The sequence below is a fragment of the Notamacropus eugenii genome, chromosome 7 (genome assembly GCF_028372415.1).
Source record: "Notamacropus eugenii isolate mMacEug1 chromosome 7, mMacEug1.pri_v2, whole genome shotgun sequence".
In the NCBI taxonomy this organism is placed as follows: domain Eukaryota; kingdom Metazoa; phylum Chordata; class Mammalia; order Diprotodontia; family Macropodidae; genus Notamacropus; species Notamacropus eugenii.
Window position 1 is genome coordinate 76498464 of NC_092878.1, and position 16521 is coordinate 76514984.

The following is a 16521-nucleotide window of genomic DNA, read 5'->3' on the forward strand; positions in this document are numbered from 1 at the left end:
GGAGCTTTTCAGCTGAGATGCTGGAGAGATATTTAAAGGGAACCGAGATCTTCACACGTGCCTCAAAAAGACAACAAAAAAAGAGAAAAATGAATATCAAAAATATACAAGCTATTATTGATAAAAGAGAGCAATTGGAAAGACTTGTGGTGTTAAAAACTGAAAATATCAATAAAACTTTTCAAATTTAAATGAAACATGAAAATAAAATAATCTGCAATAGAAAATGAGCAAAGTGCTATTACAATGTGTATGTATAAACCCAGAAACACATACATAAATGAGAGCAATAAACAGCTAATGTACTAAGGGTAGTACAGATGGAAAAAGAAACATCCTTAAATGGATAAATGTCATACTTAGGCAAAGTAAGCAAGAATAAGTACTGGTAATAACATCATAAGACCAAATTTTTTTAAAAAGAGCTTGCAGAAAGCAAAAATTCATGAGGACAACTAAAATTGGAACTTTAAAATGCTTAAAAAAAACAACACAAATAATTTTTTAAAGAGTTGAGGAAAATAATTTCTTAAATGTCCAACATGGAAACTGACAGATGATTTTTTGAAAAAAATAAAGGCAATCAGCAGTCTACAGTGAATAACAGGATTTCATATATTAAAGAACTGGACATAATTTTAAAATCACAAAACCACTGGAAAAAATTGGAAAACATGTAGATTGTGAATGCAACAACTTCAGAATTACTGAGCACTTAGAAAATGTAACCTTCCAAAATGCATCTCAATACATTCTCAAAATCTCAACAATCTCCACAGTATGTTCCAAGAAAGCAAGTATTACCCACCCACTCACTGCTCAAGCCTGACATTTGCATAAGACTCTCCTCACAGGTGTAAAGAATGATCCCGGATCCATGTATACAGAATGAGGAGAGTTGCTTAGGACTTACAGGACGAAAATTCCTTATTCCTTCTGATTTCCAGAGAGGACACCCAGGGCTCTCTTCAAAAAGAGGTTCCTGGAGGAAAAGAATGCCTAAAGGAAGAAGCCAGAATGTAGAATAGCTATTACCTGGATCATGTCTCTGTACCTAGCTTCCCTGAATTTGGGGGAATTTCCCCTTTGTAACACTGGGGACTCTCCAAGCTGAAAATCAGAAGAAAGGAGGATTGCATCCTCCTTTGGGGAAGATGATAGAGGGGAATGGGAGAATAAAGATGGCTTCTCTCACTGTATAAGACCAAGCAGGTGAGGAAAATGTCTTTTTTTCTTCCTTCCATGGTTTTGGCTGGCAATAAGCATCTGCCTGAATTTCCACTGAAAATCCCCATTTTCAACAATGGGCAGATCTCCATGCCAAATTGTTCTGGATTTTAAAACAAAGCCAAATTAGTTGCTAGAGTATTCAATTTATTGGCTAAATCACCATTTTAGAAGAGTGTTTAAGATATTTCAAAGTAAACAAAAGGAAAAAAGGAAGATAAAGAAAAAAAGAGAAGCCACCCCTCTTGGATTCTAGTTAGTAACTATAGTAGCTCTAGTAGATTGTTATACAGATAACAGTAAATTCTAGTTAGTAACAGTAGCAGTAGTCATACTAACACTACTACTCCTATTAGTAATAATAAAATAATCTGGGCAGCTAGGTAGCACAGTAGATAGAGTACCAGGCCAAGAATTAAGAAGACTCTTCCTAAGCTCAAATCTGGCCTTAGCACTAGCCGTGTGACTCTGGGCAAGTCACTTAATCCTGTTTGCCTTGATTTTCTCATCTGTAAAATGAGCTGGTGAAGGACATGGCAAACCACTAAAGTATCTTTGCCAAGAGAACCTCAAACGGAGTCACAAAGAGACAGGACTGAAAACTCACTGAACACAAAACAAGAGTGGCAATAATAACATCTAATTAGTACCTTCACATTTGCATTGTGACTTATGAATATTATTTCATCTTATCATCACAACTCAGGTCTTTCTAACTCCAAATCTAGTGCCCCTTAGCTAAATCACAGTAACTCAACTCTTTTTTCTTTATTACAAGGGAGACTTACATAGTAGGTAAGTCTATATCAGTATAAGACTGTAGTGTAAAAAGTAGAAGACATCAATAGGCAAAGCGTCCCACGTGCACAAAAACATTTACAGCAGATCTCATTGTGGTGGCCAAGAACTGGAAATCAAGGGGATACCCATCAACTGGGAAATGGCTGAACAAGTTGTGGTATATGAATGTAATGAAATACTATTGTGCTATAAGAAATGAAGAACAGGAGAACTTCAGAGAGGCCTGGAAGGACTTATATGAACTGATGCTGAGTGAAAGGAGCAGAACCAGGAGAACTCTGTACACAGCAACAACCACAGTGTGCCAGGAAATTTTTCTGGTAGACTTAGTCCTTCACAGCAATGCAAGGGCCAGAAAACTTCCCACTGGACTCTTGAGGTAAAACGTCTTCCAAATCCAGAGAAAGAACTAGTGAATTGGATCATAGAATGAAGCAGACCATTTTCTCTTGTGTTATGTTTTGTTTTGTTGTATGGTTTCTCCCATTCATTTTAATTCTTCCATGCAACATGACTAAGGTGAAAATGTATTTAATAGGAATATATGTGTAGAAACTATGTAAGATTGCACACCATCTCCAGGAGGGAGTGAGGAGGAAGGGGGAAAGGAGATGGAGGAAGGAGAAAAAAATCTAAGATATATGGAAGTAACTGTAGAAAACTGAAAACAAAATAATTTAAAATTTTAAAAAAAGACATCAATAGGGTTCTAAAAAAATGACTGAGATACTGACAAAGCAGTTCTCAAAAGAAAATTTATGGTACTAAATGTCTATATCAATAAGAAAATTAGCTGCATCTGCATTCTATAAGCCTTGAAGAACAATAAAGTCATATACTAAGAGAAAAAGAAATCCAGTATCAGTGAAAAGATCTATAAGAACAAGACAGAAAACAATTGAAATGATAATTCCAAGAGCTGCTTTTTTTAAGTGACTAAGAAAATATCTGATGATCAGGAAATGTAATCAGAAAAGGAGAACAAACCCAAATTACTGACATTAGAAAAAACAAAGGAGATATCACAAAGGTAAAAAAAATTAAGAAAATTATCAGCAATTACTTTAGATAGCTCTATGTTAATATTCATCCATTTCATTTGGATTCTCTCACCTTTAAAGGGGGGAAGGGGAAAAGATAGATGCAGAAAAATTCAGAAAAGAAACTTTTAAACCAAACTTTTAAAAAACAAGTAACTCTTACGCTATATATTTATAAAACAAAGAAAAATGGTAAGATACCCAGTTTCTTCTTAAAGTCAAACATAGTTTTCATTGCTAAACCAAACAAAAATACAAGGTTAAGAGATGAAAGTGAATACCAATAGCATTAATTAATATGAAAACATTTTTAAAACTTGTTAATAGAACACAGCAATAGATCAATAACAACAAAAGTCATCCAACCTGACCAAGCAGTATTTTTAACTGAAAGAATGAATGATCATTGCATTAGAAGATAAACTTTGATAAAGTATTTTTTAAAGTATTTCAAATATGAGAATAGAAGGATTGTTTCCTTAATATGATAAAAAAAAAAGACTGTATTCAAAACTACAAATTATAAGCAACAGAAGCATTTACACTTAAGAAAGGCATAAAACAGCAATATATCTACTCTCATCACCCTTACTTAATTTGACATAATCTTAGAAATGTTAGCTATAGACAGTAACATGGCAATAAGAAAAAGGAAAAAAACTAGAAACAAACATATCCAAAAATAGGGAGGATGGTAATGATTGAATAAATTATGGTATGTAAATGAATTATTGGGACAAATAAATATTAACAAGAAAATCCTCATTTCTATATGATACTTTAGGGTTCCCTAAGCACTTTCTACATAATAACCCTGCAAGGCAGGCAGTGAGAATATAATCCCCATTTTACAAATGAGGATACTTGGGCTCTTAGAGATTGAAGGATATATATATATACACAAAGTCAGGTGTCTGAGGAAGGATTAAAGGATGTATATAAGGTCAAGTGTCTGAGGAAGGATTAAAACCAGGCCTCTTGTCTCTAGGTCTAGCATTTTTTTCTACTACAGCTTCCCACTCTGAACAGAAGGAATTACGGAGGGGTTTATAAGAAGTAAAGCAGAGGAGGGAACCAAAATATATATACTAATTACAATTATGTAAATACATTAAAACTACAAGAAAATTCATGTTAAATGTATAGTGTAACTATAAAGCATTTTTTAAAAAAAATCAATAAATAACAGAAGGGTATAATTATATGTACAATCATTTAAAATAAAATAAATGAAAAACTTTGAGTAGAAATGAATAGAACACATGCACCTTGACTTGCTGAGAGAGAATGAGACAGAAAAAAAGCAAAAAAGGAATAGAAATGACTGAAAAATATTAAAAAGGTCATGATACCTTCAATTTCTGTTGAATAAAAAATCTTATCAAAGCTGATTAACTTCTACAAACCAGCACTAAACCTAAATGAGTCCATAATAAATGATTTCATTTCGAAATACCTCTAAGTTGATGAATTCCTAAAATAGTCTGCTATAGTAAGTTATATATCTAGTATAACAAAGATGACTAATTTTACAAGTCTTACTTTAACTTCTATTAAAAACTGCAGTCAGTAGCATCTTTTATTCTAATTATTTTAATAAGACATTTCTTTTCTATTGTGAGGAAGCAATCCTTTCCTGATTAATTCTTTCTTGCAAAATGTTGGGCCAGCATTTATTTTTCAAAGTTTTTATTTCAATGACAGGTTAGAACATTGGGTCAGATCTAATAATATGAAACTTATGGGTAAATTAAATATATGCTGTGCTTTTTTTTTTTAAAGTAGCTTCACTGGTACTAAATGGGAAGCCATGGCCAGATAGGTTCAGTTTTTAAAAAAACAAAAAAAAGATCTAGAGGTTTTAGTGAATTGTAGATTCACAGGATGATAAAACAGTCATGAAAACTAATGGAATCTTTGGCATAACAAGGAGGCCTAAAGAGGTATTATTCAACTTTAATATGCCCAGATTAGCTAGATGAGTATGAAGGGGAGGGGGGAGCATCTATTGCGTGTTTTCTATGTACCAGGTACTATGATAAGTGCTAGAGGATACAAAAAGAAGCCAGCAAGATTGTCCCTGCCCACAGGGAGCTTATATTCTAAAAGGTTAAGACAATAAATAAAGGATTGTTGGCGGGAGAAGGAAGGGGTAGAGAAGGATAATTGAGGAAGCAAGATTTGGAAATGTACAGAAAGTGATGGAGAGGTCTGGAAAGATAAGACAAAAGAACATTTATTAAATTCAGATTCCCCAGGGAAGATGATAAGAACTATGCCCATCCTAGATGTCATATTTTAGGAAGGGTACTGATAAACTAGAAAGTGTCTGGAAGAAAGCAGCCCACATAGGGTCAGTTGAAGGAACTGGAAGATCTCTAAATTTTCTTCTCATTTCATAATTCTAAGTGCTAAAACAAAATATTTATTTAAGACCATCACCACAAAGGAATAGGAGTTAAGCACCAGATTTGTGCCATTTTAAGAGTAAGCAGTAATACTTCTATCATCTAAATCCACATAAATACAAAAACACGTACAACTACAAATAATTTTGAATTTGCTAAGTAAGAGAAAGTAACACATTATCATTTATTGAATATTCCAGAATTGATCATTTGGCATGAGCTTTGAGTAGAGATGATTATTTCTGGGTAAAATAATTTGGATAGGTCAGGGAAGGATAGGCCTCAAACGTTTCTTTATACATAAAAAGGGGAGCATCTCTACTGGCTTGGAAGAAAATAATGCTAGTTAGAAGAAAAAAGAGAGGAAGAGAATCCATTTTCTGACTCAAAGATATTAAAGAGGAGGTAAAGATATTGAAGAGGAGGTAAAGGTGAGGAGTGGACTGTTCTTTTCAAGTACAAAGTACCTCTTACAAGCCATACTTTTCCATTTTCAAAACACCCTTCTATTCTAGTAAAAGGCAATCTCATCACAAACCAGGTGAAAAATTTCCTCATTTTTTAGATTATTCAAAGGCAAGGAATCTCTTTAGTCCAGAGTAACTAAGCAAAGCCAATACATACAGCAGGGCTATGGCATAGGGGAGATAAATAAGAAAGGGGAAGGGGGAGAGCAAATGGAATCAGAAAGAAACAAAGACAGAAGAGGGTGCATATAAACAGAAAAAAAGGGCAGCTAGGTGGTACAAGGAATAGAATGCAGGGCCAGGAGTCAGAAAGATTTGTCTTCCTGAAGTCAAATCTGGCCTCAGACACTTTCTAGCTGTATGACCCTGAGCAAGTCATTTAACCCTGTTGGTGTCAGTTACCTCATCTGTTAAATGAGCAGAAGGAGAAGCTAGAGAAGCAAACCACTCCAGTATCTTTGCCAAGAAAACCCCAAAAATGGGGTCACAAAGAGTTAGAACTAAAAAACAAGTGAACAACAACAAAGTAGAGAAATAGTTTCATGAATCAGTCAGTGGTCCTAAAGATACATTACCTACCTCTCTCTGATAACAGATTGCAACATTAATAAAAATCCAGGCAAGAATACTATTTGAAACACTGAAGTAAAATATGAAAAGTAACAAATTCAATTCTACATCCAAAGCAGTGTGTTAAATTCTGGAGATACAAAGACAAAAATGAAGCTGTAGGGTTTATATTCCAGAAGTCAACTAGACTTGGAATCAAGAACCCTGGATTTGAATCCTGACAAATCACTTAACCTTGCTTGTCCCTCAACTGCAAAGCAGTACTAAATGACTAAACACTGTTTCCCAGGCATAGTTGTAAATAGTCATGAGGAAAATAATCCTGATTATCAACCACTATTCTCTCTATGACCTTATATAGCCAACCCTTATGAATGAAAGCCATGGCTTAAATAATCCAAAAGATGTTCATGTTTAACTTTGAAGTATATTTATTTAGAGGCAGGAGACTTACATTTCAGATTATGTTTAACATACTTTTCATTCCTGGGGAGAGATTTGGTGAAGAATATCCTAAATTAAGCTTGACTAGGAGAAAAAAAATTATATCACAGTCAATTGGTCAAGCAGATAATCAATAACTAAAGAAACCTGATGACCAAAGTTAACATCAAATTTGACCATTTATAAATTCGGAGAGCCTATCTTAGCTAGATGGCACTAAAGATTCCCATGTATTACATCACACACAATCAAATAAAAAAATTTTTCCCTAAAGTAACTAGGAAAAAATAGAACTCATTCAATATTAAGTACCTACTATATTCCAGAGAATGTGAATACAAAAACAAAAAAAATAGAACAATAAAAAGGGAAGCTCTGTTGGCTTATTTGCCTACCTCACGAAGCTCCAATCTCTGGGCTACAGCTTCCAGGCTTTCCTGACCAGTGCTTTCCACAGAAAGTGTGAACTCCACAAACTCATTGTCTAGCAGCTGAATTCGGGCAACCAAACAGCTCTTGCTGGACACTGTATATCGGCGAGTACGTTTCAGTTTCAGCCCAAAAGGAAGTGGCATCTTATCTCCCCTTCTAATGTAAAGGGGCAGCGAGGAAAAAGCACCACCACTGATCCAGTGGAAGGTAATGGAGAGAGAATGTTGGGTCTCCTGTGGAGTTGAGAGTTGTAAAGTCTCAGGCTGCTCACCCAGCAGCGTCTGCTGCCATTAAAAAGCATCTGATTCTCCAAGGTCCAGGTGAAGGGATCATCCACCAAGGTACTGTGAAAAGAGAAGATTGATTTGTTTATGTAAGGATATCCTGATAATTGCAGGCTCAACATTAAAACAAAAGAACCATTACGCCTTCATCCACAAATCAGACTTCCCTGACTTTTAGAAAAATGTTTAGAGCTAGGGAAATAGATGCTAAACTCTGAGGAACAGGATTATACTTCTTAAACTCAACCAAATCTGAAAGACCTCATCTTCAACTAAAGTATTTATTAAGTGCAAGGCATGTGCTAGGTATTGGAGATTCAAGAATGAAAAATGATGTGGGATCTGTCCCAACAGAACTTAAATTCTACTGAGGAGGAATGTGATGAGGACAGGATAGTAATCTAGATAAAGTATTCTAGGAACATTTGAGAAAAATAACACATTCAGATGAAGGTAAGGATGAGTGAAAGCTTCACAAACAAAATGGCACCTGATTTGAGTCTTAAAAGGCATTGAGATTAAGAGGGAGTGTTTTATCAGGCTGGTAGATACCAGATGTGAAAATGAAGGGAGGGCTGGAAAGATCTAGTGGTTCCAGGAACTAAGTAATCATATTTGGCTGGAATGTAGAGTGTGTGAAAGGAAGGAATGTTAAATAAAGCTTGAAAGGTAGGTTAGAGCCCAGATTGTAAAGGTTTTTTTAAATGCCAGGCTGTGGAGTTTGTATTTAAGACAACCGGAAACTAATAAAGGATTTTAAACAGCAGAGTGACATGGGTAGATCGATGCTTCAATGAAATTATTTCGGCAGCTACATGCTAAGGATGAATTGGAGGAGAAAAAGCCACTTGGAAAGCTATTACACTAGTCTAATCCAGAAGAGGCTCTGAACTCAAGTGTGGTAAGGGAATTAAAATGGTGTAGAGATAGAATCAACAGGAATTAACAAGTGATTCGATATGAGCGAGAAAGGTGAAGAAAAAGAAGTGTAATAGATGACCTCAACATTTGGAGCCTGGGCAGATATCAGTGCCATTCACAGAAATACAGCAGTTGCATTTCCTATAGCAGCCTATAGGATATTTACATTATCACATTCATACATGTCTATCTTACAACATAAATTTCTTGCATACAGAAACTTTTATTTCCATCTCTGTATCCCTAACAGCTATGATATTGTCTCATTGTAGGTGTTTGGGAAATGTTCCTTCAATTGAATATCCTTGAAAGGAGAAAACTAATTCTGAAAAAATGTCCATTGAAATGAATTTGTCAATTTTATATCCTCACTTCCTAGACACCACCTGCCAAGCAATCTGCACTGCACTCTGGCCCTCATCTCCACTGCCTCCAGGACCAGAGAATGGGACTCTGCACTGAGGGACACCTTAGGGTTCAACAGGTCAGCTTTAACGTTATCTTGCTCAGTTGTAAGCCTTTGCTCCACTGCATTTCACTTCCAGGCCATCTCCAGACACCACCATCACCCCTTCCAGCTCTCCTATGTATGTCATCTTCCCCCACTGGGATATAAGTTCCCTTGAGGAAACATGGAAAGGACTGTTTTGTTTACCTTTAAGTGTATCTCCAGCATTAGTACAGTACCTGACATATAGTAAATAATTTTGGATGGCTAGGAGGGGGGAAAGATTATTATAACAAGAAATTAAGGGGATATACAGTCAAAATATATCAAAAAAATTTTATTTAAAACATAAAATGATTGTCATATTTACTTGGTATCTGGAAAAGTGAATAATTTCTTCCAATTCTTCTTCCCTCTCCCAAATACTCTAAAAGTCATTCCTGAGCCCCTAAAATATACACAGGCTTTAAACATTTTTTTTTTGTATGGGACTTTGCAAAGTGTTTTCCCATATACTACTTATTTATATAAAAAGTTTCTGACATAGTATTTAAAGACAGAGAGTTAGTGAGATACTGGAAAGAAAGCACACTGGACTCAGGGTTCAGAAAGACTTGGACTGGAATTCCGTTTTCTAATTACATAGTGGAAGTATGATCATGGACAAGTCACTTAAGTTCTGTGAATCTCAGTTTCCTCATTTTTAAATGATGTTAATATCGGTAAGACAGGTAGGTGATGCAGTGGATAGAGTGCCAGGCCTAGCCTCAGAAAGACCTGAATTCAAATCTTGCCCCAGACTCTTACTAGCTGTGTGACCTTGGGCAAGTCACTCAACCCTGTTTGCCAGTTTCCTCATCTGTAAAAAAAAAAAAAAAAAAAAAAGTACCTTAGAAGGAAATGGCAAAATCATTCCAGCAACTTTGTCAGGAAAATCACAAATGGGAGTCAAACACTATTGAAAGGACTGAACAAACAATATCAGTAGCTACTTATCTCAGAGTTGAGTATTCAGTGAAACAACACACATAAAGCCCTTTGCATTCTTTTTTTCTTTTTTTGAAAGCTTAATAATATTTATTTCTGTACCATTACAAAACCACAGTTCAGGGCTGGGGAAATTGGGTGATGGTGGTGCTGCTGCTGAGCCCTTTGCAGTCCTTAAAAGGTTATGAAGATGCCAGCAATTATCACAGATTAGGAAACTGCAGCGGAGAGGATAGCGATTTGCCCAGGGATCATCTTAGGTCCTAACAGAACTGGGACAAGAGTCCAGTCTTCCCTCTTACTATGGCAGAGATGTCTTCCTCCAGCCATGCAACACCCACACTCACCCCCTCCCCGTCAAGTTAGCATTTCCTTCCTTCTCCCGTGTGACCGTCCACCTGTGTATTCATCTACCCCGAGCTACACCCCCGCCCCCCCAAGAGCATTAGTGCCTGGAGGGCAAAGACTTCTTCGCCTGTGTATCCCCAACAACTCGCAAGATGCTTGGCGCCTAGTACGAATAAACTTGAGATCCAGTTCTAAACTTCTGGAGCCCTGACAGCGGGAATGGAAAAAGCACGCGCCTCGAGTGCTGGGGGCTAAGAGACGTCACTGAGAGATGAACCAAGGCAAGCACACAGCTCGGCCAAGTAAAAGCCTGCGCACATGAACCTCACGCCAGGAAAAGCTTCCCGCAATCAAAAGCCAGGGAGGCGGGGCCAGAACGGAGAGGCCCCGCCCAGCCTCTCGCAGCTCTCCGGAACGCTCTTTGTTTCGAAGTCCGTTTCCGGTGGGACAGGGTTCAGCAATGAACAGTCCCTTAGGCGCTCGAAGCCGAAACAGCTAGAGGGAGGGGGTGGAGACGCGGGGGGAAACGATTAAAGGGACCGCCTTCTCGAGCTGCCGGCCGGGGAAAGTGAGGGAGGGGCGCCTGGAAAGGGGGGGCTCTCATCCCCGTGAGTCTCTCCAGGCGGGGGCTCCACGGCTGCACCAGCAGCCCACGCCCAGAATTATCAGGGTCTGGCGACGCCCCCTCCCCACCTTTAACTCCCAGCTCCGCTGAAAGGAAGGGTCTGCTTTCCCTCTTTCCACGAGCGCCCCAACCCCACCCCAGCTTTTGAGAGCACTGGCTTTAAAAATCTGGAAAGGAGCTCAAAGGTCATCTAGTCCAACCCTCCCTTCAGACACGTGGCCAAGAGAAAGTTTATTAATTATACTTTTAAGTTAGAAGCAGAAACAATTCGAACTCAGGTCTCCTGGCTGGAAATCCAGGGCTCTTCCACAAACTGTATGACTTTTTTAAAAATCAATTTAGAATTGTCACTCAAAATTGGGGGCGGGGGAGGGTCCTGTACCTCCAGCCCCCTGGTTCTACTTTCCTCCCCATACTAAGGCAAGTAACCTCGGTAGAGACGGTGAATGCCGGGCCAGACGTAGGTTATTTAGGGTCTCAGATACCTAGGCTGAAGTAGCTGGGTGGTCTAGCTAGACCTTATTCGAATCCTGACTTAAATGCTTGCTAGCTCAGTCTCGGTTTCCTCATGTGTAAAACTGGTTATAACTGCAGCACCTACCTCACAAATTTGGTTGAGTTCAATTCAATAAACATTCATTAAGCGCCTGCTACGTGCCAGACACTGTGCTAAGCGCTGAGGATACAAAAAGAGACAAAAGACAGTCCCTACCTTCAAAGATCTTACAATCGAATGGTAAAGAAACAAACAAGAAAGTATATACAAAGAAAGCTACATAAAAGATAAATAGGAAATACTTAACAGAGGTTAAGGCACCAGAATTAAGGAGGGGTTGGGAAAGGCTTCCTGTAAAAGATGGGATTTTAGTTGGGATTTAAAGGAAACCAAGGAGGTCAGTAGTCAAAGTGGAGGAGGAAGAACATTCTTGACATTGAGAATACCCAAAATGAATGCCTAGTGTGGAGAGATGCAATTGGTGTACGAATCAAAGGAGAATTTATGTAAAGTCCTTTCTTTATGAACCCTGAAACATTATATATAGATGATTATTATTAGGTTATGGATGGGGTGAAGAGAGAAGGAAAGAGGGAGAGGGCAGAAAAGTCTTGTCTTGATCAAATGACTTAATATACGTAAAGGATTTTGTAAACATTAAAGGGCAATATAATTGTCAACTAAGAATCCTTGGGGAGGTAACCCAATCTGGTATCCTACTGATACAAGACCTTGGGTAAATCACTTTCCCCCCTAGGTATTTGTTTCCTCTAATTGAAAATGGTACTAATGCTATACTTGTACTACATCCCTCAATGGATGGTTAACTGTTTAAACATTGTGGTTAAATAACTATAGATTTATTTAATTAAGGACACAACCAGTGGACACCAAGACTTTCATGTGATTTGGAATGTATACTCTAGTAGAGAGTAGAGTCTACACCATCCCTCAGAACAAGAGATCCAGAACCTCTATCCTTGAACTGGTCCAAAAAGGAGGAGTGGGGGTGGAGGTGAGGAAACTAAGAGGATGAAAGAAAAGGAAGGCAAAGAGGAAAATGGCACAGGTTCCCACCGATTACCAAATCTTTGCAATAATTAAGGAAGACCAAGTAAAAGGCACCATACAAGTGAGGAAATTTTAAAAATATGATAGAAAGTATGGACCCCACCTTGGAGAGGTTTACAATACAGCTTAACCTACTAGGTAAGAGAAATGGACCAAAGTAATATTAGTTCTTAAGCATATATTTTCCCCACTACTGACCAGTGAAGCTATATAGGTAACAATAAACTTGTAACTTGAAAACTACCAGGAAAACCAATGCTAAGGTCTATGCAGATGTGTAAGTCTCATGATAACTAAAGACAAGTATACTTATAAACCATAAAAATATAGGTTTCTAATACTTTAAAGTGCTTAGATAGTAATGCTATGTAAACTTTGGGGAGGGGGAGGAGGCAGATGCCAGCTTCTTTGATAAGAAGTTGGAGAGAAATAGCCTATCATACAGCTATAAAGGTAAGAGCTATTGAAAGGATGGAGATTGTCAATCTACAGCAAAAATCTTTTACAAGGTCTTACTCAGTATTTTTGTTAAATGTCTGGTTATAATTTTCTCAAAAAAGTTTCCATGATATCATTAAGTAATAAATTTAAATTTCAATATGAAAACTATGGAACAGTCCTTAAAAAACAAATAGACTGGGACAAGTAGTAGCAAAAGATGAAAAACAAGACATTTGTCTATATGAAGAGGGAATACAAATATTTGTATTCTGGGATGTTCCAGATATTGTGCTCTTTTCACTTCAAAGAAACAAATGACTAAGCCTTGAAGGCAACAGATACTATACTATATAACTTAATTATTAACTTTAGCATCAGATTAAGTAAATGGAGCAAAAATGGGGGGGGGGAGTAGGAGGAGGAGACACTCAAAAGTTTGAAGAGTTTTTTTTTACAACCTCACTAATAATAAAAATAAATATTTTTCATCTATTGTATTTTTTTAGCATGAAAACAATATTTTCTTAAACTAGGTATAATTTCCCCTCAGAGCTAACCACTGTTAAAAGTGTCTTAGGGATGGGGGGGGAATGAGGAGAGTGTTTGCTGGGAGGAAATCTTTTATAAGAAAAGAACAGACTCTGTTTTAAAAATGATGCTCTACTTAACCCAAAGCTTATGTCCTTGTTTTGTAATGCATATTGTACATAGGGTTTAAGAAACTTTATATGGTTAAGGACTCTAATAAAACCAAGTTGAGTAGACTCTGAGAGCAACTTTTGTCTATTTTAGGAATAACTTGAGATGTTTTTCTCAATATGCCATAAGTAAATTTTTAAAAGACTCATGATATTTGTTGATCTAGTTAAACACTCTGTTGACCAAAGTTTTCATATTATTTACAGACAGTTGCTTTGGGATGATTCACAGGTGATATCTATAATGGATACTTACTTATTTCTACACTAAAATTTTAAAACTGAAAGGTTTGAGCATTAAAGAAGACAAAATGCATAGAAAAAGTAATAAACGTTTCATTTCATAGAAACTCTTAAGCCCAGGTAGATCTGCTTCTGTAAGGAGGATATTTTAGTTCTTTGATTATTCCCAACAATCACAAAGTTTCTTGAAATATAACTGTTTATTTTGTGAAGCTTTTCCTTATTAAGGCTTCATCTCATTTAAAATTTGCAATAAGTACCTGAAAATAAGCAGCAATTAAAGTGTTATCTATCAGTAAGAAGGCAACAACATTTATTAACTCCACTGCTTTGAACTGTAACCTGTTTCCTATAAGACAAAAATATCCATACAAGCAAATGCAAAAACTTCAGAATAAATTTCCTTGCTTGCACTATGTTTACTGTTGTCCAAATACAACTGTTATATCCGAAATTAAAAGCTGTTTTTTTTTTAATCTAGCAGCTGTCATTTAGTGTTAGGCTAACAGCCGGTGTCATTTTGATCACATGGAATTTTTTTTAAATGTGCACACACACGCACACATGCACTATTATAAGGCGTTATCAGCAAAAAGAAAATGGAACCAGCATGCCAAAAGTATCTAATCAGTATCCGCCGAAATCACAAGTCTGAATTTAGCAAACCTAGGAATTTCTCTCCCCACAGTAACCACACTCCCCTTAAGCAAAATAAAACAAAAACTCCTCCTCCTCTCTCTCCCCTACTGAAAGTTTTTATTTGCCAAACTCAACAAGTATGCACCATTTTAGCAGACTGAAATGTAGCCAGAATTAACTACCTGGTTTGGAATTAGACCCTAAAAAGATAAACTGAATCAAAATACAAGCGAAAGTGCTCTCTTCATAAAATTTAATAGACAAGTCAGTGGAGTGGAGCATGAAAACGAAGAATTTCTTAGTGAAACGTTATCTCTTCGAGAATAGCGATTTCCAGGACTAATAAAATGTACACAGAAGAAACCTACTCACGAGAGAAAATGCCACTAAGTTACACAGTCTGCCTCTCAGGAACTGAGAGGAAACTGTATCAAACAAAAAGAGCCCGGGGAGGCTCCTGTGGTCTCCTCTTGTCCATTACTTACTTACTTACTTACTTACCTGTTGCAGTGATCCAGCTGAAGAGGTTCTGAGGTCACGCATCCTCAGCTACAAAACGCAAACAGTTCGGGTTCTCCCCTGGAAGACATCTCTCACCGGTCTTCCTTCACAAGGGTCTCAGTGCGTCCCCTGGGTCGAGAAGGGCATGCCAGGCTCCCCTCCAACTCAGTCATACTGAAAACATTCCTCACTTCCTGTCTCAGAAAACTTGGTCTGTGTATCATTCCACTAGGTAAGGACTCGCAGGAGGGCGGGCGGCCACCGAGCGCTCGAGGGAGCTCCTGCAGGCGAGCGATCGAGAGGGGGGTGGGGGGAGCTCCTGCGGGCGAGTGATCGGAGGGAGCCGGGCTTGTGCGAGAGCCGGGGTCCGCGAGCAGGGCTACACAAAGGCACCCCGGTCGGTGAACTTGGCAATCATCTCCCGGCTCCAAGCAGGACAGAAGGGGGTCTCTTGTGGAGGAGAAACGAAGTTGTAGGATCTTGAGGCTCCTTTTCTTTGCTCCTATCCGATCGGACTCTCGCTGGGTAGTGAAGGTGCAAGTGCCCTGGGAGGCGTTACTTGTTCCATCCACGCGGACGGATACGGAGAGAGGGAGCGAAGAGCCCGTATGCTTGCAGTCCATGACCTCAGAGAGTTGGAATGTCAGGGCCGGGGAATGTCAGCGGCGGGACAGCTGCCGCGCCTGCTGTGGGGGCATTACAGAAATAGGGGGTTACAACGAATCGTTTCCTTTTTTAATCATATGACCACTTATTTTAAGGCTTCCCAAATGAAGCAGGACTTTTTATAAAATACAATGGGGATATTATTTCTGTGGCAAATAGTTAGATCTTTTGGACTGTGTAAAATGCTATCACCAATTTGCTGTAATAATTTGCTACTTATTTTTCTATATGGCTACTTTTATAATTACTTCTTGAGAAAGCTATGACTCTCCTGAAATCGGATACTAAGTTACTTTCTTTTTTTACGCTCTCAGGACTACCAGATATGACTGCCCAAAAAAGACATTCTCCAATTCGAGAATTTTGTAATACTTATTTAAAGAAAATATTTCATATAATATATGCATATAGAGTCTATTGAAAGAAAACTCAATTATTTGTATAACAGACTATCACGATAATCTTCCATCTCTGCTTTTTAAAACAAAGAGAGAATGGTTCTGGAAAATGAGAGAATTAATAGTTTAATGTAAGCTAATTTTGACTTAAGTTATTTTTAAATCTCTATCAGTTCAGAAAAAACTTTTTTTTAATCACAGCATGGTTTTATAAAGGAAAGTTAGCCTAAATTGAGTAAACTCATTCTTTCCAGGGGACATCAAGGTTAATTTGTATGTTTGGAAGAAGAGTCCTATGGAGGTCTCTTCCATATGACTTTGAAGCCAGAAAGTGCTTTTCAAACTTAAAGTACTGTATAAATATTA

The 16521-nt window shown here is 37.6% G+C and overlaps 1 protein-coding gene across 1 annotated transcript in view; it reads right to left on the reverse strand.

Moving 5' to 3' along the window:
* The window catches only part of PTPN21 (protein tyrosine phosphatase non-receptor type 21), a 108832-nt gene extending 93167 nt beyond the window's left edge, over positions 1-15665 (reverse strand). Inside the window, exons 1-2 of the mRNA XM_072622928.1 lie at positions 15092-15665; positions 7353-7733 (exon numbers count right to left, since the gene is read on the reverse strand). Coding sequence (XP_072479029.1) covers positions 7353-7532 — 180 coding nt within the window. The 5' untranslated portion in view covers positions 7533-7733; positions 15092-15665. The remainder of the gene's footprint in view (positions 1-7352; positions 7734-15091) is intronic.
* Positions 15666-16521: the final 856 nt, after the last annotated feature.